The following is a 26,662-nucleotide window of genomic DNA, read 5'->3' on the forward strand; positions in this document are numbered from 1 at the left end:
GAGTCATGCGTCACCTGTCTCATATTGCAGGGATTTTGCAGATTTTCATCAAATGAGTAAAACAATCAACAAATAGGACTAGGATATCTCATGTGGTTACTACTGGTAACTACCATCTTAATTCCTTACAGGTGTGAGGCAAACTGCAAGCCAGTGAATGTTAGTGATGAAGTCATTTTGAGTGTCTCTGGACAGAAGGACTCCCAGGCCATATATTATAACTGGTATTTAGATAACACATTCCAAACCAAGGTGAGAGCATCAGAGTTCTCAGAAATACTGCACACACAAAAATAAACATCCATGCTGAGGGAATGCCATGTGGCCTCAGAGTGACACTTTGTCAAATGGATGCTTTGGAAACAACAGTGAAGACCAAGACAAGGGGGCGACAGGTTTGGTAGGGGTTATAATGAAGGGCACCAAATTACCACCCTGCTCCTGATGTATCACAACAGAGATCACAGCAAAGAGCCTCTACTGTCACGTTTTCTTTTCTGTCTGATTTTCCAGTCTACACCCCTCCCTCTAGCCTGTGGCCTGACTGGTTTCCGGCAGAACTCTTTGAATTTGCTTCAAAGCAACACATCCGTGTTGAAAATGAACAGCTCCTTCTTGCAGACACAGGGAGAAGCTTTTCAGATTAAAGTAACAGGTAGGGGCAAGCACGGTTTTTCAGACTCCTTTGAGATGGTTTCTGCCATCATGACATCACACTGACGTTACACACACATAGCCTTGCTGACAAGTAAGTTAAATCATTCCACAAGTTGAGAGCTGTTACTTTGTATGTGGGTTCTTTAAAATAATTATGAGCGAAGTTTGTTCTGGGTTCTTGCACAGCAAGGCAAATTCAGATATCTTACTCCCAGCTGTTAATAACTTTGTTAAGGCTCATCTGGAAATGAAGTTATGCTAAATCCTTGATCAAATAATACAGCTTTGCTTTATAATGCAAAGACTAACATGTTTTTAATAGTTCTTTTCCTCATACGGCTTATTCAGTAGCAGGATTTAATTTCTGATTAAGCCCACCCTGATATTTCTGGTGCCTAAACAAACAGCATCATTGCTAGAGTAGGTAAGATTAATGTCTGAAGATCAGTGCCGCCGGGGCACAATTATTGCTGACGTTCTGCTCTCTCCACTCCCAGCAATGACTCAGCGTGGCTATGGGGAGGAAACGTACCTTGTCAGCACCGTGCCTCCGCCCGAGATCCCCAGTTGTGCCGTGTCTCCCAAGCAGGGATCAGTGCTCACCACGTTCACAGTCTCCTGCAGCGCTCCTTGCTTGGCGGAGTCATGCCAATCCAGTCATAACAGGCAGCTCACATACTGCTTCTACCTGAAATCAAGTAAGTCCTGAGGTGAACTGTTTGGCTAAACGCTTCTCCGTGTTTCTAGCAAGCACTGTTACCATTGCTAACAAGAACAAAGGCACAACCTGCTTCTGCTCCCCAGACAGACCGAGTCAATCAGGCTCACACAGGGCACCCCAGAGTCCCCTGTTCTTAGAGAACAGGAGGTGTCTGTGGTGTCTGGTAGGTGACCCGTTCTTTCCTATTTCAGATTCTCTCTTGCACTGTGGCCCGGATCCTGAACTCTTCCCAGTTTATCTTCCACTTGGAGAAAAGGATAATAATTTCATTTTACATATGACAATTACTGTTAGCAACAACTATGGTGATACGGTTCAAACGAATGCTTCGGTGAAGGTACACAGAAGAATTATGTTATTTCAAGATCTCTCAACTTGATACCTAACCTGCGATTCACTTTTGGAGCTTCTTCCCATTTTATACTTATTACTTCCCTCTGAATGTGCCATAATCACTATTTTCCTATCTAACAGCCACTGTTGTCTGTGGACACAGGATGGTCAAAAGAATCTTCCACTGTCCTTTCTCTAGGATAGAAGCTTAAAAGATTTGGACATTGGGCAGCATAAGTTGTATTTAGCAGTCTACGTAGGCCCCAGAAAACTCCTGCTTCTGCCTCAGTGCCCCAGTAAGGACATCCTTATCAGGACGTTAAAAATAAAACTTCGAAAACAGGGAACACAAAGTTTTCTGTCCCACTCTAGCTAGGCTGTCAATAAGATGATCATGGAAGCTGTTCAAAGATAATTATAACAGCACTAGCAACGTTAAGAGCATATCTGATTTCTTCATCAGGTTGGACATGCAGATATGATCGATGGGAACCTCACCCTGCAGGCTATTGTATCTGAGAAGGCAAACACCATCCTCAAAGATGGGGACAACAGCATGAGCCTTTTCCAGCTGTATAAGTCAGTGATATCAGCCCTTAATCAGGAGACCCAAGAAGAAAGCTTTAACATATCTTTACAGATGGACACACGAAAAGAGGTCAGCCAGACACTTGTGTTCTTGCAGCATAATGCAATATAATGGACTCTTCATATTCTTTGACAGCTCTTAAGTAATAAAAAGCTCATATATCACCACTTGAAATCAATGAAGGTTTCAAGTTTCTAGTATCTGTCTCAGTGTTTGGCACAGGTTTCATCTATTTTTCACTATTTGCCTACATAAATACTTCATTTTATCATCCAACAGTAAAAGAATTTATTCTCAATTGTTAATGCGTTAACTTAAACTAATTTGAATGGTCTTTTAAAATTTAACATCAACCTTATTTTCCACAAACAATTTAAATATTAATAAAATGGCCTCTCCTTCGGGAGAAATACCCTGTCTGATTTTCCCCAAAAGTACTAGACGGCTGGTAATTTTAGTTTGTTCCTTTCAGCTAGCAGCTTATATTTCAGTTATAAGCTTATATTTGTACAGTGCTTTGAGTGCCTCAGATGAAAAGATCTAGAGAAATGCAATGTATCCTTCAATTATGATTCATTATTTGAGTAACATCAATCATACATGGCTCTGCTTTCTCTGGAAGTGGCATTTATACAGTAATTCACATACATCAGTACAAATTCTCACAAGTAACTCTCATTGCTGTTAATGGATGTTAAGTGTATAAATTCTGCGTAAGGAGGTAACATAAAACTTGTGATTATATAGTTACTAAGGCAAGTGGCATCTTGTCAGTAGACCTAATATCAGTTCAAATGATCCTTGTTGTGGAGTCTTACTCTACCGCATAATTTACAGCAAGCCTGGCTGTCAATATACAGCACTACTTGCACAGTCCTAATTAGCATCTTATTCCTTTGCCTAATTATCGCTTTTCATTCCAAGCTCCGAGGGCTGATGCTGACAACTCTCTCTGCTGTTAATGTAACATCAGTGCAGACTGCTCTTAAGATGTCAGAAATATTGAAAGAAATCACTTACAGGAGCAAAGAGCTGTCTGTCTCAGCACAGGTAAGAAGCAATTCATCTTATATCTCCTTACACTAACAGTATAGACTCTATTGCACCCTACTGACCTTAGAAGAGTTTCGGTGCCTTACAGTAATCTGTTATTTACCCATTTTTTTCCACTGTAGCAGCATGTGTATTTTGACCAGAAGGGAATGCATTTTGCTGTTGAGAGTAAGAGAATTTGGACTCTCAGACATTGTCTTAGCAATCACTACAATCCAGGCTATGACTGACCAGTTACATTTTATAATACATCTTTAAGATGGAAACTTTCACTTTTAGTCAGAGGTATGTTAGGATGTATATTTTATCTTGTAAAGCACCCTTAACATCCTGAAAAAAAGAGCCCAGGAGGGTTTTTCTAGAATTGGCCAGATCCATTAGTCCCTGATCCATGCACTGTCACAAAATGCACGTAGGTAAGCTGTCAGTGAGGCAGGAACATGACAGCACCCAGAGCAACTGGGCACAAATGTTCAGATGGGCCTCACAAAAGTATTTCTTGAATTTCATCTGGCAACATGACATTATTAGTAGATGATACTATTTATGCATAAGGAGTGAGCACATGGGAGGACAGAACAAACTGTCACTGGGGAAGTTTCCCAAATACACTGGCAATAAAAAGAGCTGTCCTGATTTCTGATGTATTATACAGTTGCAGCCAGACAATGGCTTGGGAGCATTTCAGCAGTATGTGGTTAACTTTGGCAAGACAAGAACATAGCTGAGATTCACCACTCACCCGACAGTAAGGCTGCTAAGTGTTTGCAGACTGTGGGAATGGATATGTCCAAGCTTGCAATGAATTTGCTTGGCTCCCTCACCACCCTGGGCTAAAAGCGGGCCAGTGCTTTCACAATCACAAAGCAATCACTGGCTGCAACTGGGCACAAAATAAAAATCATAAAACTCATTCTCCTTTGGCATTTAGCACAGCACAAGGCCAAAGGTATTACTTGCTGTTAATCCAACAGGGTTTGTGGAAACTAAGATTGAAATGCACGTGCACTTGACAATACGGTGGTATTTTTTTGGACACACCACCCAAAGTATAATCAAATTTACAACATTACAGTACATCTAAACTGTATCCTTGCCTAGTGTTTCACAGACAAGCTTCCTTCACATGTTCTTCATCTTTTTTATGCAGGCTGCATTTTTCAGGTCCTAATTACATGTTAGTATACCATCTAGTATATCATCTTTATTGGCGTTTGAAGTATTACCCCAGCAGAAATAATTATAGTAAAAACAGCGTTAGCCACAAATAGTCCCATGAGATTAATTATGTTGCAATATCTAGTAAATGACACAAATGTAACTTCTGTCATTTGTAGTACCAGCACATACAAACTTTTCCCCTTGTTTCTTCCCCATGCAGGTGGAAGCTAGCAACACTCTAAAAGATGTCAGTGCTTCCTTGCTCACTGTAAACACAGAGGACAGCAGAGATGATCAGAAGTTAAAAGATGCAGCCAACTATCTATTTAATGCAGTAAGCAATGTTCTTAAAGCTTCTGTAGAAATCAGAGCTATGAACACTTCAGTGCCAGAGGCAGAACAGGTAATTGGTTTGGTCCAGTTTGTAGTGGACTGTGTGTGAATATTTGCTCACTTTGTAAGGTTTTTAAGAGTTCTGCTGCCTCTCATATTTTTAAATTGGCATTGGGTAGGGTTCATTGTGACACCATGATGGACTTGGATATCAAAGGAAACTTCTCCCCAATTAGACCTGTTAGACTGCACGGTCTGCTAATGAAGATGATAGAAGCCTCTTAAGATTTATTACATTTAAAGCTGAACAGGAGAGAGTACTGGACAACACAGCATCGGTGTGCAACCTCTAATGGATGACAAGCATACAGAGATTTTTTCAGATTTGATTCTATCCCCTCCTTTTGCCTCATAATTCAAGGAAGCAACAAGTATTCAATATTCAAGATTGGCTCCACTACTTCAAAGCTGGAATCAGCTCTGGTTGCTTCTTATACTTTTTCAGAAAGGCCACTCTGATTTTATATTCAAAATTATGCAATACGTTTATTTTGTCCTATCCTTTCCTATCTATATGTGAATTGTCACAATGTGCACAGTGTGCTTCCAGGGCTGAACATACTTTAACTTCCATCAACGTAAGGGAGTAGGGCATGAAATAAATCTAACCTGAGAGAAAAGGTTATGAACTGTTCAAAATCCCCCAGGATAACATACTAATAACACACAATTAATACGTAATTAGGTCTTGCTTTTGCAAGTAACTAAGCACTAAAGCGTGCAGCTAAAGGGCATTAATGTACAGAAGTGAAAGAATATATTGCATTAAATTGACGTCATGTTTGTAGTGCTTCAAATGTCAACGTGTAGAAGCTATAAATAATAGAACATAAAAGCTAAAGCTGCAAAATATATTTATTTGCTGTCTGCAATGTTTTAATGAGAATTACAGAAATTGAATTGCTCATTAGAATAACTGTCTCTGAGATTAAGCAGCACATCACTGAGTTTGCCAGCTTTGTAAGACACTGAAAATTAGCGTTTGTTTCTAAAAGGAAGTAAATAATGTGCAACTTCATGATTCTGAGGAGCTTTGTTGCAAGTTTCTTCCTCTAATTCCAGAGTTCAGTGTCGCACCAGCTCCTGAATACAGTTGAAAATCTACAGAGTGCCCTTCTGTTTGGGAAAGAACCAGATGATGAACCAACAGTCCTTACCACTCCTTCCGCCACAATGTATATAAACAGGTAACAGTAACAGTGTCTCCCACCTACACTCCTGATAGTTGATCAAATTTGCCTCAAATATTCATTACGTTGTCCTTAAATGGAACCACCTAACTAAATATTGCAGCATAAATGACAACTTCAACAGTGCAATGAGGCTGTCATTGCTAACTGTAGTAAGAACAGCTTGGACTCCAATTAGCTTCAATAAAGCCACCTTAGAAATTTCATGCTGTATCTTCTTTGACCAACAGAGAATTTACTACTATTTCCTGGATGAGGCAGTAACTGCTTACCTTGGAAACCTCATCTCAACCCAGTTCAGGGTTGGTTTTTTTTCCAAGTTGCCAATAATGACATGTTATATAGAATAGTAACCAGCTTGGCAGAAGCAAATATAATCATGAGGAGCCTGACGAGCATTCTCCCTTCCCTATAATCATCCCTAAATTGTTCCCCGAGAGCCTGGTTTTCATCCACGTTTAACTGTGCATTCAAATCAAGAACATGTTCACACAGAAACCAGGTACACCTTTCACATAGGTACACCTAGTTGGGTATAACTTCCTACCCAGATACACCCATTCCACCCCTTTTCTGATGATTCCATGGTAGTGTTATGTGGAGTACTGTCAGGGACAGATTAGGTACAAAGTATTTACTGGCAGAGTTAGAAATAGTTTTCCAGCAAAGTTATACTTGTGAAGTGAGAAAGCTTTTTCTCTAGATCTGAAGTCCATGCTATTGATGTTTTTTTCTGGGTTTTTTGTTTGTTTGTTTGTTTTTTCTCTTTTATTCTGTTTTGCTTGTGTCCACCCCCAACTGGACAGATTACAAACAGAAAACATGGATGGCACATCCATTAATATCTCCAATTCCAGCTCTGCCAGCTTTACTCTCCCACCTGCTTCCTCTCTCAGTGTTTCAGGAGTTGATGATGAAACAGTGGATATAAGGGCAAGTAAACAGCTTTTATCTGACTCAATCTGATATACAACTTACGTTCTTGATCTAGTTGTTTTAGAATCCTTTCTCCTTTTACAATGAATACACAAGCACACAAGTCATCCCTCCTGTCATGCCAAGAAATATTCGAAATATTTTTGGTCAAAGAAGCCTTCACTTACAATAGTTGCATGAGGCTGGTTGAGGCTGTTTCAGCAAGCTGAGGAGGAGGAAAGCTTAAATTCCCCATCCCATCAGCCCCTCACATACACTCCTGATTCATACTTGCATGGCTAGAGAAGGCAATGGAATGAATCAATACCTATAAATCTATTTGCTGTTTGTTTATATCTAATGCTCTGAGGAGGATACAACAGCTTAGAGTCCATTTCACCATTAAAACTAACCTGCAAGAGTCTTGTTTCATCCCAGCTAGAAATGAATGAATTTGAGGCACTCAGATCCCAGAGGAGACAAAAGGCCTGCAAATAACTTATGGTAACACATCCCTCATCTGGATTAGGATATGGTGGTTTTTCCGTCAGAACAATAGATTGCATATTATTGTCATATTTTTATAAATTTTCTAAAGGCCTCTCTAGTTGATTTGATGCTCTCAAGAAACCCCTACAGTACCTGCCAAATATATATTTTTTTTCATTGTCTTTTCCAGCTCTGCTAAAAATGTCCAGAGCCCACTGAAACCAGTGAAAACACATCCATTATCTTACGTGACTGTTAGGAAAGGCTCCTGAATCCTCTCATTGGACTGGCAACTCTGACATACTCTTCTGTGCACTGCTATCATAGTAGAAATAGACTTCTGTTCCTAATTCCAAGAGAGGTGCCACAGCCTAGCTTTGGAGGAGTTAATTTGAAAGAGGCTTAGGCAATTGCATTTTGGTATCTGGTGCCTAAAAGGCAAAAGGGTTACAATTAATGGAAAACAATATACATTGTTGTATACATATTATATTTCAGAATCAAAATCTCTTTCAAGGGCTGGTTTTGGCCTACCTTAGAGATAAAGTTACTTCTTACTTAAATGTGGATGCAGGCTTCTTTAAAGTTGAGTACTGTTTGGGTCTGAGTTCAGGCTTGATCTATTCAGCAATTTAGAGTGTGAATATAATGAAATATTGCCAATAGCTCAAAGCCATTTGTTAATATCTTGCTAATAGATGGTGAGCTTTGCCGTGAATCCCTTTTTCTCCAGCGACACCAGTTTTGACATCAGTGGAGCAGTGGGAGGCCTAAGTCTTACTGGTCTGGATGGCTTGATCATACCAGTCAGCAATCTCAAAGAAAACATTGAAGTAAACCCACTATTTTCTATCCCTCTCCCTTTTTTCTCTTTTTTCCTTTCTCTATTTACAAACCATCTTTTTTTTTTTTTTATCTTCCGGGAAATGATTGCAAATGGTGGTAGTGTTCATTACAGCGTATAATGGGATCATAGGGTCTGCATCTGTGATGGGGGGATTTGTGTGATTTGAAGACTGAAACAACAAATATTTATGGTTTTAAAAAGAAGTATCTTACTCTTCATTTAAATGGATGTGAGAATGCTAATGGTTGTGGAAAATGACTCCAGATTACAGTCATCCCAAAACACAGTGCAATGTCTGATTTCATCATGCAACAGCTGCACGCTCATATTACTACTGCTTGGGCTTCCTAGCCCGTGTATTAGCTGACATCTAAATCATTCATATACGCATCTCATACAGCCACTCTTTCACTTATAATCTCAGCTCTTCATTCAGAAATGCACCAAGGGTCATAGACTTTGTGATGAGTCTACATAGGTTTCAAATGAACTTTTCAGAGGTGAGCTGACAGTATCAAGAAAATTACTCTGAAGGCAGTCTTTTTTGCTGGCCATGCTTTCCCTATGTTATGAAAAAATATTATCTACTGTGTGGCTGTATTGTGCTTATAGATAATAGAAGTAAAATGCTTTGCTGTATTTAAAGCTATGTCTTTCTGTTTAAAAACAGATAACGTTGCCAAGGCTTTCAGCAGCTCAGGAGGATAGGATTCTGTTGAATCTGGGCAATTTTAGCACTTTTCAAGTCAATGTTACCTCAGAAAACACATCTATAGTGATCCACCTGGAATCTGAACATGACATTCCACTAATACTCTACTTAGGGTATGGTTATCGTCCAAATGAAACTAACTATGATATGAAAAATCATCTGTTCTGTAAGAAAAATACTGGAGGTAAGACAACTTGTTAGTGACTCATGAACTTGTGCATTCTGAGCTTATGTAACCAAAAGACTTTCACCACCCATAGCCAGTTAAGGGCACTCAGTATGGGGAGAGGTCATCCACAACTTTTACAGCACATGCATATATATTTATTTGCAGAATGAGCCTCGACCTTGAGCTAGACGTCTAACTGGAAAGAAACCTCTCAAAGGAGTTTCATTCCGTCATGCTTCAGGGTTCCCATCTCTAGAATACAGTGTTCACTAACAGGAGCAAAGAGTGGGATGCTTTGAACAATGACTTGCTAAGAATTATGTCATACCTGTTTCTCTGGTTTGTTTATTTGAATATATGCAATACAGCTGCATACTTCTGAATTAGCTTTTCTATATATACACTGAAACTAAAATATTTATGTTCAAGGTGAGACAAACACCTGGGTTCTTAGCCCAGAAGAACTCATTTTGGGAGAGGGAACCTACTATTTCATGGTTTTACAAGACATGGGAATGGATTCCACAGTCTATGACAACCTAACTATAGCTATCACTTGCTTTGCATCCCGCTGCGTATTTTGGGATGAGCACCAGCAGAACTGGAACAGCTATGGATGTCATGTAAGTAGAGAGAAACAAAACAATGTTTATATCATATATTTCAAAGCCAGCCCTTATAACCACCACCTTGTAGTAAAATGATAGCATTGAACTCGCACCATAAAATAGGATCATTTTGAGATGTTTTCATAAACTGAAGAAGTTTACTCATACCAGACTAAGCTTCAAATGACATTTCCATTTTGATTTCTTGGGATGGGCTTCTATATAAGAGGAAATGGAACCATTCTGACAAGGCTGTGTTACATTATAATGCCTGCTTCTGGCTAGACTTTAGAACTAATACTCCTTATGGGAACTTGAAGAATTCTTTTCTATATAGCAGCTCTCCACGCTAATTTACCAATCTCAGCACTGTCTTTTCATTTGCTTGCTAAGTTATCTAATACTTTGAAGCCAAATATTTTATCAGGAATTTTTTCTGATTTTCAGGTAGGAGCAAAAACAAATCCTAGAAGCACACAGTGCTTCTGCAACCATCTGACCTTCTTTGGGAGCTCCTTCTTTGTCATACCCAATGCCATAGATGTTAGCAAAACTGCACAGCTATTTGGTACATTTGTGGACAACCCCGTGGTGGTGACAACTGTAGGATGCATCTTTCTGATATATGTGCTTGTAGTTATTTGGGCTCGAAGGAAAGACATCCAGGATGATGCCAAAGTAAGTTTTCAGCTAATAAAGACTGAATGTATTTAGACCAATACTTGCTTTGCTTAGCCTGTTTTATCAACCAGTCCTACTCCCTTCCTTGTAACTCTCTGTTTACTGGTCAGCATATGCAGTGTTCACAAGGTGACAAATTCTTATCCACAGCTTTAAGGAATCCACGCTTACACAACAGCTAACACACTGCTTGTATTTTGTTACTCTGCAGGTGAAAATCACAGTACTGGAAGACAATGACCCCTTTGCTCAGTGTCGTTATCTCGTGACAGTTTTTACAGGACACCGCCGCGGGGCAGCCACAACCTCCAAGGTATCAATGGCACTGTACGGTAAGACAGTTTATGCACTCCTTTAGAGAGATGGATGACTAATGGAGCACCTGAGGCTACTAAACAGGACGGCTCAAATGCAATGTCTAAGCCAGAAAGTCCTTAGATTTGATGAAAGCAGGAGAGAGCAGAAGTCTTCATTTTGCCATATTATTCTCCAGGTGACTCTCACCCTCTATGGACTGGAAGGAGAAAGTGAGCCACACCATCTAACTGATCCTGATACACCAGTCTTTGAACGTGGAGGAGTGGACGTTTTCCTGCTCTGCACCTTCTTCCCTCTTGGGGAACTGCAGAGTATTAGATTGTGGCATGATAATTCAGGGGACAGTCCATCCTGGTAAGTGGAGAACTGGAGATCCTGGGAAGTAAAGATCCACAAATATTTTTTATAATGATAGTAGTTTTCCTTTTCTAGCACTTGAAAATTATCCTTTCTACAGTTCTAGAAAGGAAAGAAGTGTTAGTTTCTCATTCTTGCAGAGGAATAGATCAAATTATAATCTAAACTGCAGGACCAGATCCCATGTTCAGTACAAGACGGGATGTGTTCTGTGCCTTACAGTTTAGACTTAACCTGAGAAGCCAAAGGCCAGAGTCTGTCCTCCACAGTCCTGTCAAGTCCTGAATTTCATACCACTCAGTTACATGTGAATGTACCCTGTATGTTTTTCTGACAGGTATGTGAATCGAGTATTGGTCCATGATCTGGCATGGGATCAGAAATGGTACTTCCTCTGTAACTCTTGGCTAGCGGTTGATATTGGAGAATGTGTCCTAGATAAAGTGTTCCCAGTAGCTACAGAACAGGACATGAAGCAGTTCAGGTACCTTCCGTTCTATGGACTTTTTTACTCTTGGTAGCAATCAGTCTAGGAAAGCAAGAACGCAAAAAAGATCAAACCCCTAGACAAAAATGAAAACAAGGGAGGTCTTTCCATTGCCCTTAAAGAGCTCTGAACATGAAAAGAGGAAGGATGGTTAAGTAAGTCTTACCATTATCCTAACAGTAATACCACACTGGAAATATTGGTGTTAAAGGATAGCCTGACAAGACCTACAGAAACCTGAGCATCTTATCTTCTCTTATGTGTAATTTCCCTAACAACTTATATAGAAACTGCTTTCCCTCCATGGTGTGGCCAGAAGGAAAGGACATAAGTAGCTATGACCTAGTAGCTGCCTAGTAGTAGACGCAAATCAAGCCATGATATTTGGTAATTTCTCAGAGTTGTTATTTCTTCTGACAGCACCTAGAGTCAGGAAGAGGTCAGGACTGTGAAATACAGTTTTATGCTTCCCTCTCCTTTCCAAGTATCAATTTGATTTCTCTCTCCTTCTTCCCAGCAATCTGTTTTTCATGAAGACCTCCAAGGGTTTCCAGGACGGGCACATCTGGTACTCAGTTTTCAGCCGCTCCCCACGAAGCTCCTTCACACGAGCCCAGCGTGTGTCATGTTGCTTCTCACTGCTTCTCTGCACCATGCTGACCAGCATCATGTTCTGGGGAGTGCCAAAGGATCCAGCCGAGCAGAAAATGGATTTGGGTACCAATCCTCACCATGGCTTGGGCAGGGAAATGGATAGACAGCAGAATCTAGAAGCAGGACAGTTGAACAAATGGGCTTTTTCACAAGAGAAAGATCTGATGGTTCCTGGGGTTATTTTTAATCCTCCCCTCTGTTTGATCTTGACAGGTAAGATCGAGTTCACATGGCAGGAAGTGATGATTGGCTTTGAGAGCTCCCTCCTCATGTTCCCCATCAACCTGCTCATTGTGCAGATCTTCAGGAACATACGATCCCGGCCAGCCACGGAGGCAAGAGAGAAGAAGCCGGGAAAGAACGGTCGAGTGTCCCCAAGTCTACCTCCCAACCCACAGGTCACCCAGGCTGTCTCGCTCACTCCAGAGACTGTGATAAAGGCAAGTCCCTGTGGCTGCTCCCCAGTGAGTCCTGCACTGCCCTCTGCTGCCATGCACTACCCGATATCCCTGGTTTAACAGCAGAAATCTTCCCTGTCAGATGCCCTTCAGCTTGTCTGAAGTGAAAAGCCAATTACGCACTGGTGCAAAGCACTCATTTACCCACCTACGTGGAGTGCTCGACTTCATTAAGATCTGCCTATGTACATCCCAGCCCTTACACAATTATTATGTGCAACCAAAATCCCTGTGTTCAGGAGCTAAAGCACACATTAAGCAAGACAGTGAAGATAAAAGGTCTTTCTCAGCTAAGGTCCTCAGGCAGGTAAGCTGTAGTTTTGAATCCTGAAAACTGTCTTGCTGATCCAGCACTGTAGGATATGCTATCCTTATCCATTCTGGAGATTTCAGCGATTGGTGCAGATCCCAGCCAGTGGTGCCTTCAGATCACATCAGCTTAAGTCACTGCAGCCAGAGTCACTGCTGTGTTGCTGCTGTCTTTTGTAGGATATAAGAAGAATTGCCAACTCACTCTTTAAAGCCCTGAAGTCTCCATCTCTCACTTCAGTATCAGATCTTGGAAAATCAACTAACATCAACACACTATTGGCATTGGTTGAGGACATCATCTGCCAGCAGAACAGAGCTGGGCAAGAGTTTTATGATGAGAGCAGAAAGAAGGATGACCCTATAATTGTCACATTAGGTGCTATGGATATACAAGGTAAACACCACAATGTGACATGGCTACTGAAACCTTTGTAGTGGAAATGATGGTAACGCTGTATGAGACGACCCAAGCTCTTACATTCTGATTCAAAGGCACTTACAGAATCACAGAAAAGTTGAGGTTGGAAGGGATCTCTGGAGATTGTCTAGTCCACCACCCTGCCCAGAGCAGGGTCATGTGGAGCAGGTTGCCCAGGATCACATCCAATCGGATGTTGAATACCTCCAAGGATGGAGTCTCCACAGATTTTCTGAGGAACCATTCCAGTGGCCAACCGCCCTCACAATACAGAAGTTTTCCTTATGCTCAGACAGAATTTCCCATGTTTGAATTTGTGGCTATTACCTCTTGTCCTTTCACTGCACACCACTGAACGCCCAAGTGAGTAAAGACACTGTGACATTTCTATTTCTTATGCTGTAGAATTAAATGTTAGCTACCAGCCTAGCTTGGGAGCAGGATCAGTATCTAATAGCATAAAGACTCACAACTATGAGTTGTTTCACAGTCTTTTTGTCCCGCCCTATTTTTCTTCTTGGCCTTGTGCTGTTGTTCCTTTCAGTCTAACTCTTAACTTAGGCTTCCATTTATTTTCAATTAAACAATAATGTATGAGTAAACAATGCCACTGACTTGCATTTGGCTTTTCCAATGAGTGTACCAAGCTACTAATTGCACAGGTAAACTATGAACAAATTAGCACTTGATCTTATCTGACTTCTCTATTAAGGTTTTAGGACCTCTGTCTTACTAAGATGCCTCCTGGCAACAGATCCAGCCCATTGCAGCAGAAAAGCATTAAAGCTCTAGTACTAAAGTTGCTTTTACATGTCCCTTCCAATGTAACTCTTCACTGTCGCATTCAACAGCTTGAGCTCCCGTTCTGCTAATCTTTTTACTGAACAGTATGTTAATTTAGGGATAGCTATGTTTTTCTTTTAAAAAAATTAAATAATTCTTTACCTGCAGAAAAACCAAGAAGCCCAACTCCAGAGAAGGGAATGTGTGAGCAACTGAAATACAGTGATTACAATCGCTGCTTGTACGTGCAACTCCAGCATGTAGAGATGGAGCTGGAATTACTGGGGCCCCACAAATTTCAGGTGCCTCAGAGTTATACACAAGCAGTTCGTCAGGTTCAGCACATGAAGAACCTCCTGAAGAACCGGATCTGCTCATCAGCGTCCATCAGTGAGAGGTAACCTAGTTCTCATCTCATTCTCAGTATTAAGTAAATTCAGGTCGTGAATTCAAAATTGGTCAGGATGACGGAGCCCAAATAATTACTGCTTAATATGTGCTAGATAACCATTATTATAGCTGTAGAGACATGCTTTACTATTAAACTATTGTAGGAGCAACATAGAAATTTCAATGCACTGCAAACTGCACACAAAAGCAATGACAGATCATGGCTCTTTGTCATTTTGGCCTCCAAAATTGAATGTTACAATACAATGCCACATGATAGTAAAGGGCTGGGATAATAACTGAGCTCCAAAGCCTCAGATGTCTCTTAAAATGTATGGATAAAGAAAAATTAATAAGCAGACAGAAATATTTCAGTGAAATCTGATAATTAAGTTGGAAGTATTGAAAACAATACCACTAATTATCTCTCTGGCCTTTATGGGGATCACAAGAGATGTATCCAGCAGCTGAAATGCACTCCTGGTTTTATTTGTCAACATTTATACTGGAGGTTCAATTATGCATGAACTGAGGAGTAAATAAGCCCATCATATTTGTTTTGATTTTAGCTGATGTCTGCATACTTCCTCATATTTTTGCTCACTGTACTTTTTGCTATCCATATATCCTATATAACTGCATCAGTAAAAGGAATTTAAAGTATATTGATTGAGATTTTAAATCACAAGATATTGCCTATCCCCACTGAACCCAAAGACTGTGATTTTGGCTTGTGTTCCACTGCAGACTGATTTTTTCTCTTCTCGTTGACTCTCAAGGTGGTCCCTTACTGCAAGCTTTTCTGGTGGTGGCAAAAAAAATTCTTCTTCCAAAGGGCTGCCCTGGTGGTTTGTGTTCATTGCTTGGTTCCTTGTTGCAGCCACCAGTGGTGTATCTGGGTTCTTTACCATGCTCTATGGGCTGCATTACGGCAAGGAGAACTCCATCAAGTGGCTGATCTCCATGGCCATCTCCTTCTTGGAAAGTCTTTTCATCACACAGCCCTTAAAGGTGAGATCCTCAGAAATACAACCACTGGCCAATATGAACTCATTCTACTATCATTTCATTAAGACAATGTAATGTGTTCTAAAGGACTACGGGATTTAACATGTAAAAGAAGAAGTCTTAAAACAAGAGCTAGCAGGTGTTGTACAGTGTTCTGTTGTCTTTGGCTGACATTAACTCCATTAGTTTCACCTCCCTTGTTTTGTCAGAGTTTAATAGGTGATGAGGTTTCTGACCAGGGAAGACGTGTCATATGGCAAAATCAGTTTAGCTGGATGGACCCCAGGACTCTGCACTCTTTTCTTGTTTATGAGCTTCAGCTGCCTAAGTTCACCAAAGCCAAAGCACAGCTGTTTCCCTGCAGTGCCTGGATCCAAAGGGATCCAGGTCAAAGCCTGAGCTTCTGTATGTGAAATGGGCACACGGTGAGTCTACAGCTAATTTTTTCCAGGTGCTGGGATTTGCTGCTTTTTTTGCTCTGGTTCTGAAGAAGGTGGAACATGAGGATGAAGAAAACACAGCTATTGATGGGCCTTTATCCACACCAGGTAACTGCCTGTAAAGTGAGAAATTATTAAAGAAAGTGTTCTCCAAGTTTTTGGAGTGCTTTATGCACAAATGACTCAGCTCAACTGAGAACTTCAATGGTTATCTTTATACACCTGAATCTTAGCTGACAAGGTTAGCAGAAATCACTGAATCCACAGGTGCTGTGACTATGTGCCTACCCACTAGCATTCCCAAGATCAAGTTGGAAGTGGAAACAAACCTAAATAACTAATTTTGTGCCAGCTGGAGAAAAGATAAAGACCACTGTATGTTTAGGCTGGATAAATCTTGCAGAACACTTAATGAAACGAAAGAGACCACAAGGTCAAAAAGATGTAAGAGAAGAAGTTTTGGATTAAAAGAATAATACCTCCTTGTTTATCTTTTCACCACTGCAAGTATATATACATGCACAATCTCCCCTAGCCCTGTTGTAAGACTGCCCCTGTTCCTGGATGACCTACTTGCTACCAGGATACTGATATTTGTCTCCTTCCTTCCCTCCATCCCTGGCTTGCCTATGTCAGGAAAAAAAGAAGCATTCTCCTATATTGATCAGTACTCTATCAAAAACTGTAGAAGTGGATAGTCAATCACTTTTCAGTCCATCAACATTCAAGGAACATCTAGAAAATAAAATAAAATGTGACAAACTGATTGAAGCCATTATAATAAAAATTAATGAATCAGTGCTACTAGTATGCAGTAACCATGCTTAAGTATTTTAGTTCTCGTATCAGACTTAAGAAAATTAAGATATACAAGGAGGCTTGTTTTAGCTCTGTGCAGACATCTCAGTATTCATGGCATGGCTTGCAACAAAACCTGTAAGTATTCCAGAACCTAGTGAAAATAAACATGTGACCCAGTGCAAAATGCACTCTTCATCTAGATTGGTTGATCTTTATCTGACAAGCATATCTAAAACTCTCTCTCAAGGAAATTTCCCACCTCCTATAAGTCTTATATTAAAGTTCTCAGTTTACATACTTTTCCACAACCACAATTATCTGTATTACTGCCATAAACCAAACAGCGGCTTCTGAAATCACAATCATGCCTATAAAAAGTTGACACCAGCAGACAGGAGTCCTAGGGCACAGCAGAGAATCCTGATGTACAGTTTCCTCTGTGATCAGCCCCAGGCTCTGAATACATCACCTTCTGAGATGCTCAGCCAAGAGAGAGACACCTGGACCACACCGGGGCCTAAACTTAACACAGTGTGTTTGTAAGCTCCTTCCCTCTCCACTGTTTACCTTGCTATGCTAATTATTTAAATCACATTCTCAGTCTTCCTAAGGGAAAGCATTAAATAGAACTGTTTCCTTATAATATCCAAAGAAACAAAAAGTAGGACATAGATGATCTGTTAACTAATTCCAGGGTTTACTGCTCTCTCTCACAGGTGATTCAAATCCTCTTTTTGGAGCCCGAAGGGACAGTAGAAGCAATATTTACCGGCCACCTCCTGCAGCTGATGTGGAAAAAATGAAAATCAGCTGCATAAAAGAGCAGAAAGCATTTGCCCTCATCAGAGAAATCCTGGGTACTATCCATATGCAGATTATCTTGTTTTATTCAGTGGTATTAATCAGTATTTTTACATCTCTGAAAATATTATTCTCTTGGGAAAAAGTTTTGGCATATCTTTAGCTCTCCACCAGCTATTATGGTGTAGAGACAGACTGCTCAGTGGCAGTTGTAGCTGAAAGGAGGTGGGAATATTAGCTGGAGATAGAAGTGTGGCTAAGGCTTGATTTTATAGTAAAGAGACACATTACAGACACATGAGAGGTTAAAAAAATGTTAGAAAGGTTATAAGGAGGAGGTCAACAGTTAAATGAAGTGGAAATCAAAACAGCAGATGGAGGCCATTTTTTCTAAAAGCAGATAGTATCTATAGATAATGATTTATACCCCAGTCTTATTTCCTCTAAAAACAATCTAAAAAATTACCTCAATTTCACTTGGGACAAAGTTAAACTACTCATTTTATTTAGAGATGTCATTACTATTGGTGGTCAGCCAGGCTTCCCACTTATTTTCTCCACTGCTACTCATATTCCAAATGTAATATGCTTAAACTGCAGTACCTTGAAGTAGCTTGCATAAATTCATTAACACTGGTCAGTTAGAGTCTAGGAAAGCATCTCCTTAACCTCATAAGTGATGACAGCAGTAATTATTCATGCAATCTATTCCAAACAGCAGTGTTAATTCTGAGCTCATATATGCTGTTCTCTTCTTGTTTTTTTTCCAGCCTATCTGGGGTTTTTATGGATGCTGTTACTGGTTGCCTATGGGCAGAGAGATCCCAATTCCTACTACTTAAACAAACACATTGAGAACAGCTTTACAGATGGATTCAATGATGTCTACAGTTATCAGGATTTTTTCTCGTGGGCAAACACTACCTTAGTCAAAAATCTTTATGGATCATATAAAGGTGCAGAGTCCCATTGTTTCACTTTAGTTTGCCAGATTCTGTAACATTATCTTTTCTACATATCCCTAACTTGTACCCGCATATTTGACTGGAGAAGGAGATTGTGAGTGTATAAGGCTAGTATGGATTCTTACAATATGGATACTAGTAGATAACAAAAACCCTACAGCTTCACCCCAAGTTTAAAGTGCCTTGATATTTTCCTTGTATTTAAGATAACTCCAAAGTTCTGCACTGTAATGTTACATTTTTCACATTTTACATTACTTATTCAAGATATTCAGATACATGCCTCAGTTTTACATGAGTTTCTTTCCATAATTCAAAAAAAAGAATGGCAGATAGGTGGCACTACAAAGCTTTTCCTCAGGAGAGCTCTGTTTGCATTATGACTCAGGTCAACGTGAAGGCTAATTATGCAATATCACCATGTTTCTATCTAGCAATATCCAGTAATAACTATGATCCATTTTCCAGCTCACATTTAAGAGTAATTATGGATGTACATTAGCAGAGTTGTTCATTGGACATGACAGGCACCAACCAACTGTGGCCACATGAACACTGCATACAGCTACTCTGCTGCGTGACTCAAAGCAAGTAATTTTTCTCCTCCAGGCCTCAGTTTCCTTCTGTATAAAATACAGACAGGTAGTGATACGGTACTCTGTTATCTCTGGATGTTATCTAAGAACTCAGTTCAAATCAACACAAGGGCTTAATTTACATTACTATTTTGCTTACAGTGTTTTTCAGAAAAAAGACTCTATAGCAAAATATTAATGCATCAGTGAATCATAAATGAAATGAAGAAATATTATTATTAGTTCTGTCATATTACCACTGCTGCTCTTTTCCCTCTCCTGTTTAGGATTCATTACAGATGGCAATTCCAAGCTGGTGGGTAGTGCTCGAATTCGCCAAGTAAGAGTGAAAGGAGACACCTGCCCTATTTCTCCCAAACTCCAGCATGTGATTCAGGAATGTCATGCTCCATATTTCTTACAAACAGAAGATACATCAGATTATGGGGAACACTGGAATGCTTCAGTCTTTGATAACTCCTCTAACCTGAGCTCAGCATGGCAGTATCAGAGTCAGTCCAAACTGAGAGGGCACCCCATTTGGGGCAAACTGGCCGTCTACAGGGGAGGGGGATACATGATTCACCTGGGAACTGATCCTAAGAATGCCTCCAGGTACTACTTGTATTCTTGTAAATTATTAGTGTACCTGTTGTAGCATCAATGATGCTCTTTCCTCTACCCTATGTAAGATTCATTTCAGATTGCATCCCGAGTTTTCCTCTTGTGCATTGTGCTGAATATTGTAGATATTACTGTGGGGCCATGTCATCTTGCTCCATGCTAGGTAACAACCAGGATCGAAAATGAGAACCTTTTTCTTCTAACCTATATGAAGTAAATGATCAGATACCTGAGGCACCTCAGGTTTAGCACTGGCCAATATCTGGTACCTGCTACTCCACAGAAGCCAAAAAGAAACTTTACCACCTAGACTAACAGTACAAATATCCCCTATACTTGGACTTAACAGACCAGATGTCCTCTTGAACATCTTACCTCTGGTTTACTGTTTCTCTACGATAATATCCAAACACTCCTATTCTCCATGTGATACTGTCTCTTTAGTGTATGAGATAGAGCACTGACTATATATTTTTTGGCAGAATTCTCCAGTACCTTTTCAACAACATCTGGCTAGACACCTTCACAAGAGCAGTGTTTGTTGAATTTACAGTCTACAATGCCAATGTGAACCTGTTCTGTATTATAAGCCTGATGTTTGAAACCAATGCTTTAGGTGAGAACCTTTTTTAAGTTACACATTTCTGAAGACAGCAAGCAGTGCACCAAAAGATTGCAGATTAACATGCTGTCAATGTTTACCTAGTTCTTTATTCAGTAAACAGAAGTGTTTTAATAAATCTAATAATGTCTGAATCAATGCAAAAATTATAAACCATTGAGGGAAAATGTAGCATCACAGTAATACAGACCATAACGGAGTATCTTATGTTTGCTTATGCTGTGGTCATCTGCTGATGACAAAAACATGCTACTGAAGCTTAATCTCCAGAATTTACACAACACGAACAAGAAAAATGATGTTTCCTAATCATTTCAGCTAATCAGTACAGTATTAAGACAAAAAGAACAAATAACAGTCTGTCTTTTCTGTTCCAAAAGACTTCTAATGTATAGTTGCGTAATCATACAATACATAATCTGGATACAATAAAGAAAATACTGAAACTAGATTCTGGTTTGAAGGCCACAGAAAAACATTTAATCTGAGCAGTAGCCTCCCTCAGGTCTGTCCCAGTATTGGAAAATGCCCAAACCAGACCACAAAACTCAGCTCGTTTTCTTTTTAGAATGAGATTCAGATTTACACCTCCAGGTCCTCCTGCTACATTTCTGCATTTGTAGTATGATCCAAACTCAGCCGTGCTGGGATTAATATCATACTATCACACAAGAGAGCTCTAGCACTCTAAAAGTGCCTGAAAGTCCTGTTTGAGGAAAAATTCAAAGAACAGTTATAAGGCTACTCAGATAATCAAGTCTAAATCTTAGTTTGATAGTTGTATGCAGTCTCACATTGATGTGAATGCAAGTACAGAAGTCTTACTGGTGAACTAAATTGTTTGAATAAAAACAGAAAAATGTCATTATTAAAGTACTGAGGTGAACATTGTTTTTTAGGGGCCTTCTTCACAAGCGCAGAGCTGCAAAGTGTCCGGCTTTACCCATACACCAACAGTCTCCATATCTTTGTGGTTGCAGCAGAAGTAATTTATTTCCTCTTTATTGTGTACTACATGATAATACAGGTAAGACCCAATGGAAAGTTTGGCTGACAGCATCTCCTTGTGTCTGATTTTGATTTCACTTACAAAAACTTCAGGACTGTACTTGATTTCAGTAGTGCTGCTGCTGACTTGCACCACTGGAAGACTGAATCAGATACTGTATCTGTATTAAATAATAGAAAGGCAACATTTCATTTGGCTGGAATGCTTCTTTTGCACAAGATAATGAGAAATTAGCGCGAGGAGGGGACAGCCCTAATCTTTAGAGGTGTATTGTATGATACAGAGTCACGAGACTGAAACAGTAAAATCCCTCTTTTCACAGGGAAAACTGATGAAGACTCTGAGATGGAGATACTTCCACAGCAAGTGGAATGTCCTGGAGATGGCCATTATATTGATGAGCTGGAGTGCCCTGTCAGTGTTTGTGAAGCGGACAATCCTTGGGACCCGAGACATCAGCTACTACCAGGAACACAAAGAGGAGTAAGCACTAATGCTACTTAGCGCATCCTTTGTTGGTACTACTTATGCAGAAACAAATCTATTTTTCCTGTCTTCCTTTCCAAGGGCCAGACAGAATTTGATAGTAAGTTTGCATTACCTGCCTTCAAACTGTGACTTGCTAAAAATGAGCAGCATTTGGGCTACAGCCTAGACCCTCTCTCAGCTCTAGCTAATGCTGTTAAAAAACCCATCTGCCATGTACAACTGAGCTTTTTGTGTGCACACAGCAGTAATTACAGACAGGAACATTCATGCGGGAACTCAAGTTAGCTCTCCACTGAAAACAAGGACCCGTGACTTTTTTCCAGCATATTCATTTATGCACTTCAAAGGCTTCTGTGTGCACGGTCTATTACATCTTTTCTTTTTTTTTCTAACAGCTGTGTAAGCTTTAATGAAACAGCAAGAGCTGATGCAGTTCTTGGCTACCTGATTGCATTCCTAGTGCTCCTCTCCACAGTGAAACTGTGGCATCTCCTGAGGCTCAACCCTAAACTAAACATGATCACTTCAACTCTAAGGAGGGCATGGGGTGATATCTCTGGATTCATCACTGTTATTGCAATCATGTTCCTCGCCTATTCCATTGCTGTGAGTACCGCTGGGGTGTCTGTTGTCTGCAGTCTGCATCCAGGTACTGTCAGGTTAAATTAATTATTTCTGAATGCTGAAAGCAATATAGCTTTGAAATATAAAACTGAATAAAGCTGCCTATCTAAATCTTAGGTTAGCAGCCTGGAGCCCACTTCTTCAGTAGAAGTGAAAGAGAAGTTAAAATATCCACTATTCTTTGCAAACTGAAATTTAGTGCAAAAATCAATCACTGAGATGAAAAAAATGGATGATCTATGTGTAATAGGTGTGACAAAGAACAAAGTACAGGAAAATAACTTTCTGGACAAAGCTTAAATTGGGGAGAGTGCAGCAAGTGCCTTTTTCTGTTTGGCTAGTTTTTAAATGGGAAATAATTATTTTTCTGCCTATTATAGGAATAGTCATTATGCAAATAAAATGATATTTTCATTCTAATGAGATTAAAGAATTATTGGACTGCATATGTCTATGTCTTATGTATATTTACAGTTTTAGCTGAAATGTTTTGTGTAAATCTCCTGGCAGTGTGATGTGGGAAATTCAGCACATCTCAATTGCAAAATCACTGAAAAAACAGAAATGATCTGAGCCAAATCCAAACTGATCTGTAAAGGGCAGTCCTGTGACAAATGGGACCTGCTGCAGTCTCACACTGCCTGATTTCACGTTTTTCATCTCTCCCTCCAGCACTGAGACTCTAGCAACTGAGTAGCTTTAGGCACTGGTGTGGCCACACACTTAACAGGTAAAATAAGTGATCAGGTCAGTTCCATGACCCAGACTGTTGTCACATCATGCAAGTGATGGTGTTGTGAAAGAAAGAGGCATGGATGGATAAAAAGGTGAGACTGCAGCAGCCCCCATTTAGATGGACACGGTAGGCTCACAATATATAAATGAAGAGAACAGCATCTTGGTTACTGAGTGCAAACAAGGAGGAGGTTGCCTATTTGTGCACTGAAAGGCCATTGTTTGTGACTGATTCATTTGGTCAATTACACAGGGATAAATCTGCTCCTTGGAGGTGGGCTAAGTTACTTTCATGATTTTGTCATGTATCTGCAGATTTTTTACATATCTAGTGGCAAGCTGAGCAGATATGAGACATTCTTATATCCACAGTAAAAAGTCTTACAGCTAAACACATTCAGAAAGTGTGAATCCAGTTCTTAGCTCTAGGCTAGTCTTCTTCTGTAACCTTGTTTGGTGTTTCCCCTGTTCATAAACAAAAAAAAAACACCAAACAACCCAAAAACAGAACACAAAAGAAGCTTAATCACTTTGATAACAAGCTAGGAGGGCTTTCTCTGAATACAGCAGTCATTAGCTGATTTTGCAGCAAGGGCTCTGATCATGACACAAGATTTGCCTTCTTCTCTCTGCAGACAAACTTGATATTTGGCTGGAAGCTCTACTCTTACAAAACTCTCTTTGATTCAGCAGAGACCATGGTCAGTCTTCAGCTAGGAATCTTCAACTATGAGGAGGTACTACCCCTAATTTTGAGAAGTTTATCACTGTATAATTAGCATCTCAGCTATCAAATGTGCTTTGACTCAGCAAATAGAAAGACTTTCAATCAGTGATAGACATTAATCTAATTTTGCAAGCCCCACAGCTTCCTAAAGCAGCCACCTTTTCTCATCAAGAAAAAGGCAGCAAGAGAAATATATCCCATTTTGACCATCAGTAGACCCATAATGAACCTTCCATTGAGAAAGGTGCCCACATTTTAACTAGATATGTTACTTACTTGTTTGGATCAATTTCTTTAGAAAGCTACAGACAGAAATGTGAGCAATGCCCTACATTACATTTGGTTTTATTCTTCTTGACTTTTTCATTAAGTTCTTTCAAATATTAAAATCTCCTTTGAACAGCTCTTTGTGAATTAAGCTAGTTCTCAGACATCTCTGACTGTGAAGTCCTCCTCAGTGGATGTTTTTAGACCATGGATCCAACAGGCTATAGGTAGCTTTGAAGATCAGTAACTGGGCACAAAGTTTTTCACTTCTACATCCCACTCATGTTGGTAATCATGAAAATATATTCCTACATTATAGCTTACATGAAAATTAACTTTTGGGATTTTTACACAACCCTTCACTGGTATGTGTCCACGACAGTCTGACTGGGCTTCTTTGCAAAGAATATACTAAATAAAAGCATACAGAGATTTCATCTATACTTTGAAAGCTGAGGCATGATGGAGCTTCAGCTGTTCTGTGGATAAACAGTTCTCCAGGCTTGTTAACTTTCACAAGAAACTTTCACACCCTTACAGTCAAATGCAAACACTTAAGAAACCCCAAACATCGCCCATATTCATATATCATATACATAAAATATTCTGTCATCTTTGTACTATGTCATATCAAGATAGGAAAGTGAGTAAAGGAGACAATTTTTTATATATATGTATAATATAGATAGCAAAATTTATTAGGCACAGGGATTTTCAGATACAAACTCCTTATTGTGTCTTAACTGCCTGTATGTACAGTTTTTTCGGTTTGTTTTTTTTTTATACAACCAAAATATGATGTCTTACCTTATTAATACTGCAGGTCTTGGACTACAATCCAATTTTAGGCTCCTTCTTAATTGGATCCTGCATAATTTTCATGACATTTGTGGTACTGAATCTGTTCATTTCGGTGATTCTGGTCGCTTTTAGTGAGGAGCAGAAGCACTATCAGGTGTGTTCATCTAAGCTCTCCTGCTGTTTTTAACATTTATTGTGCAGCACTTACTCACGATTTAGGTATTTTACCATTGGATGAAACCCATATAAACTCAGTCCAACTCCTAAGAAGTCAACATTTACTCATAAAGCACACTTAGATTTTCCAGACTTATGCTGTCCATTCCTGTTCAGACGAGTCCCTCTTCAGATTTAGTACAAGATCTGATTTGTAGCCTTCTGTTCACATACTAAATCCAGCAAAAGTCTTAGACTTGTGCCCCAGCACCATTGAAATCAGCGTCACAACTGCTACTAAAGTCCATGAGGACTTTACACTCCTTTCAAAAATGTCACTGTGAGTGCTTGACCCATTCAAGCTATTGATAGCATGGTGTAAATTCCAGCTTACTACTCTAGGACTGTCCAAAATTCCTGTATGTTTTAAACAAAGTCAAGGGAGATGAAAACAAAGGATATGGTCAATAGAAAGCAAGACATATTTGGTTTTTCTCATTTGCTTCATCTAGGCACGGTGGGTGGCTTGCTGTATGTACCACCAGCGGTATGGTAGCTGGCAAGTGAACTCCAGGCTCCTGTAGCAAGATTTCCATGGCCTTTGACAGAGCCAAAAGTTCTTCTCTAACAGACATGCTCACCCATGCCCAACTGGGACTTTTGATAAATACATTCGTGTGATGTTTTGCTTTGGCAGTTACCTATGCTCTGCTGTCGAAAGCCTTGTTGCTCCGTTGAGTGAAAGTTGGGTTATTTCATCTGAAGTAGAGATTTTCTCTTGTGACTTTCTCTGGCATCAGCAGAGAGTGTATCCGCATCTGGCCCGTGCATCCAAGTAACTTACTTCTCATTATTTTAGGCTTCAGAAGAAGAGGAGATTGTTGATCTAATGCTAATGAAACTTTTCAGTTTCTTCGGGATTAAATGCAAGAAAGAAGAGAAACCAGTCACGAATGATCAACTGGAAGAACCTGTCAACAATTAGATGATAACCACAACGAAAAGTCGCTTTGTTTGTGGGCAAAAGCTTCACTTGTTCCCTGTCAGCTGGCTTAGGTTATCGTGGCTTCTCACTGAAACGCTGTGGCGTTCAACCAATAAACTGTTGCTGACACGCTATTTTGCAGTATTAGCTAAGAAATCATGCTAAACCTAAGAGAAAGTGTCCCACGCGTAACTCCTGTAGCCTTAGCATCTGTATTCTAATAAACACTGAGCGTTTGTTGCACCGTTTGGCTAAACCCACTCGCTTTCCGCCAAGCGGCCGCCACGGAAAGATGGCGACCCCCTCGCATCGCCCCCCTCCTCCTCCCCCCGGGCCCC

The 26,662-nt window shown here is 40.0% G+C and overlaps 2 protein-coding genes across 2 annotated transcripts in view; both read left to right on the plus strand.

Moving 5' to 3' along the window:
* The window catches only part of PKD1L2 (polycystic kidney disease 1-like 2), a 39,909-nt gene extending 13,585 nt beyond the window's left edge, over window positions 1–26,324 (plus strand). The window contains exons 12-43 of the mRNA XM_009890393.1: window positions 132–252; window positions 514–655; window positions 1,155–1,355; window positions 1,570–1,715; window positions 2,175–2,369; window positions 3,225–3,350; window positions 4,735–4,917; window positions 5,970–6,094; window positions 6,904–7,030; window positions 8,200–8,334; window positions 9,019–9,244; window positions 9,659–9,852; window positions 10,285–10,515; window positions 10,730–10,831; window positions 11,012–11,190; window positions 11,531–11,677; window positions 12,198–12,397; window positions 12,548–12,765; window positions 13,282–13,498; window positions 14,474–14,687; window positions 15,475–15,706; window positions 16,155–16,251; window positions 17,661–17,801; window positions 18,516–18,701; window positions 19,573–19,900; window positions 20,392–20,525; window positions 21,431–21,558; window positions 21,863–22,023; window positions 22,425–22,635; window positions 24,024–24,125; window positions 25,206–25,337; window positions 26,199–26,324. Coding sequence (XP_009888695.1) covers window positions 132–252; window positions 514–655; window positions 1,155–1,355; window positions 1,570–1,715; window positions 2,175–2,369; window positions 3,225–3,350; window positions 4,735–4,917; window positions 5,970–6,094; window positions 6,904–7,030; window positions 8,200–8,334; window positions 9,019–9,244; window positions 9,659–9,852; window positions 10,285–10,515; window positions 10,730–10,831; window positions 11,012–11,190; window positions 11,531–11,677; window positions 12,198–12,397; window positions 12,548–12,765; window positions 13,282–13,498; window positions 14,474–14,687; window positions 15,475–15,706; window positions 16,155–16,251; window positions 17,661–17,801; window positions 18,516–18,701; window positions 19,573–19,900; window positions 20,392–20,525; window positions 21,431–21,558; window positions 21,863–22,023; window positions 22,425–22,635; window positions 24,024–24,125; window positions 25,206–25,337; window positions 26,199–26,324 — 5,407 coding nt within the window. The remainder of the gene's footprint in view (window positions 1–131; window positions 253–513; window positions 656–1,154; window positions 1,356–1,569; window positions 1,716–2,174; window positions 2,370–3,224; window positions 3,351–4,734; window positions 4,918–5,969; window positions 6,095–6,903; window positions 7,031–8,199; window positions 8,335–9,018; window positions 9,245–9,658; window positions 9,853–10,284; window positions 10,516–10,729; window positions 10,832–11,011; window positions 11,191–11,530; window positions 11,678–12,197; window positions 12,398–12,547; window positions 12,766–13,281; window positions 13,499–14,473; window positions 14,688–15,474; window positions 15,707–16,154; window positions 16,252–17,660; window positions 17,802–18,515; window positions 18,702–19,572; window positions 19,901–20,391; window positions 20,526–21,430; window positions 21,559–21,862; window positions 22,024–22,424; window positions 22,636–24,023; window positions 24,126–25,205; window positions 25,338–26,198) is intronic.
* Window positions 26,325–26,482: 158 nt separating this feature from the next.
* Window positions 26,483–26,662, plus strand: part of GCSH (glycine cleavage system protein H (aminomethyl carrier)) — a 7,617-nt gene continuing 7,437 nt past the window's right edge. The window contains exon 1 of the mRNA XM_009890394.1: window positions 26,483–26,512. Coding sequence (XP_009888696.1) covers window positions 26,483–26,512 — 30 coding nt within the window. The remainder of the gene's footprint in view (window positions 26,513–26,662) is intronic.

Source organism: Charadrius vociferus, unplaced genomic scaffold (genome assembly GCF_000708025.1).
Source record: "Charadrius vociferus isolate BGI_N301 unplaced genomic scaffold, ASM70802v2 scaffold498, whole genome shotgun sequence".
NCBI classification, from domain to species: Eukaryota; Metazoa; Chordata; class Aves; order Charadriiformes; family Charadriidae; genus Charadrius; species Charadrius vociferus.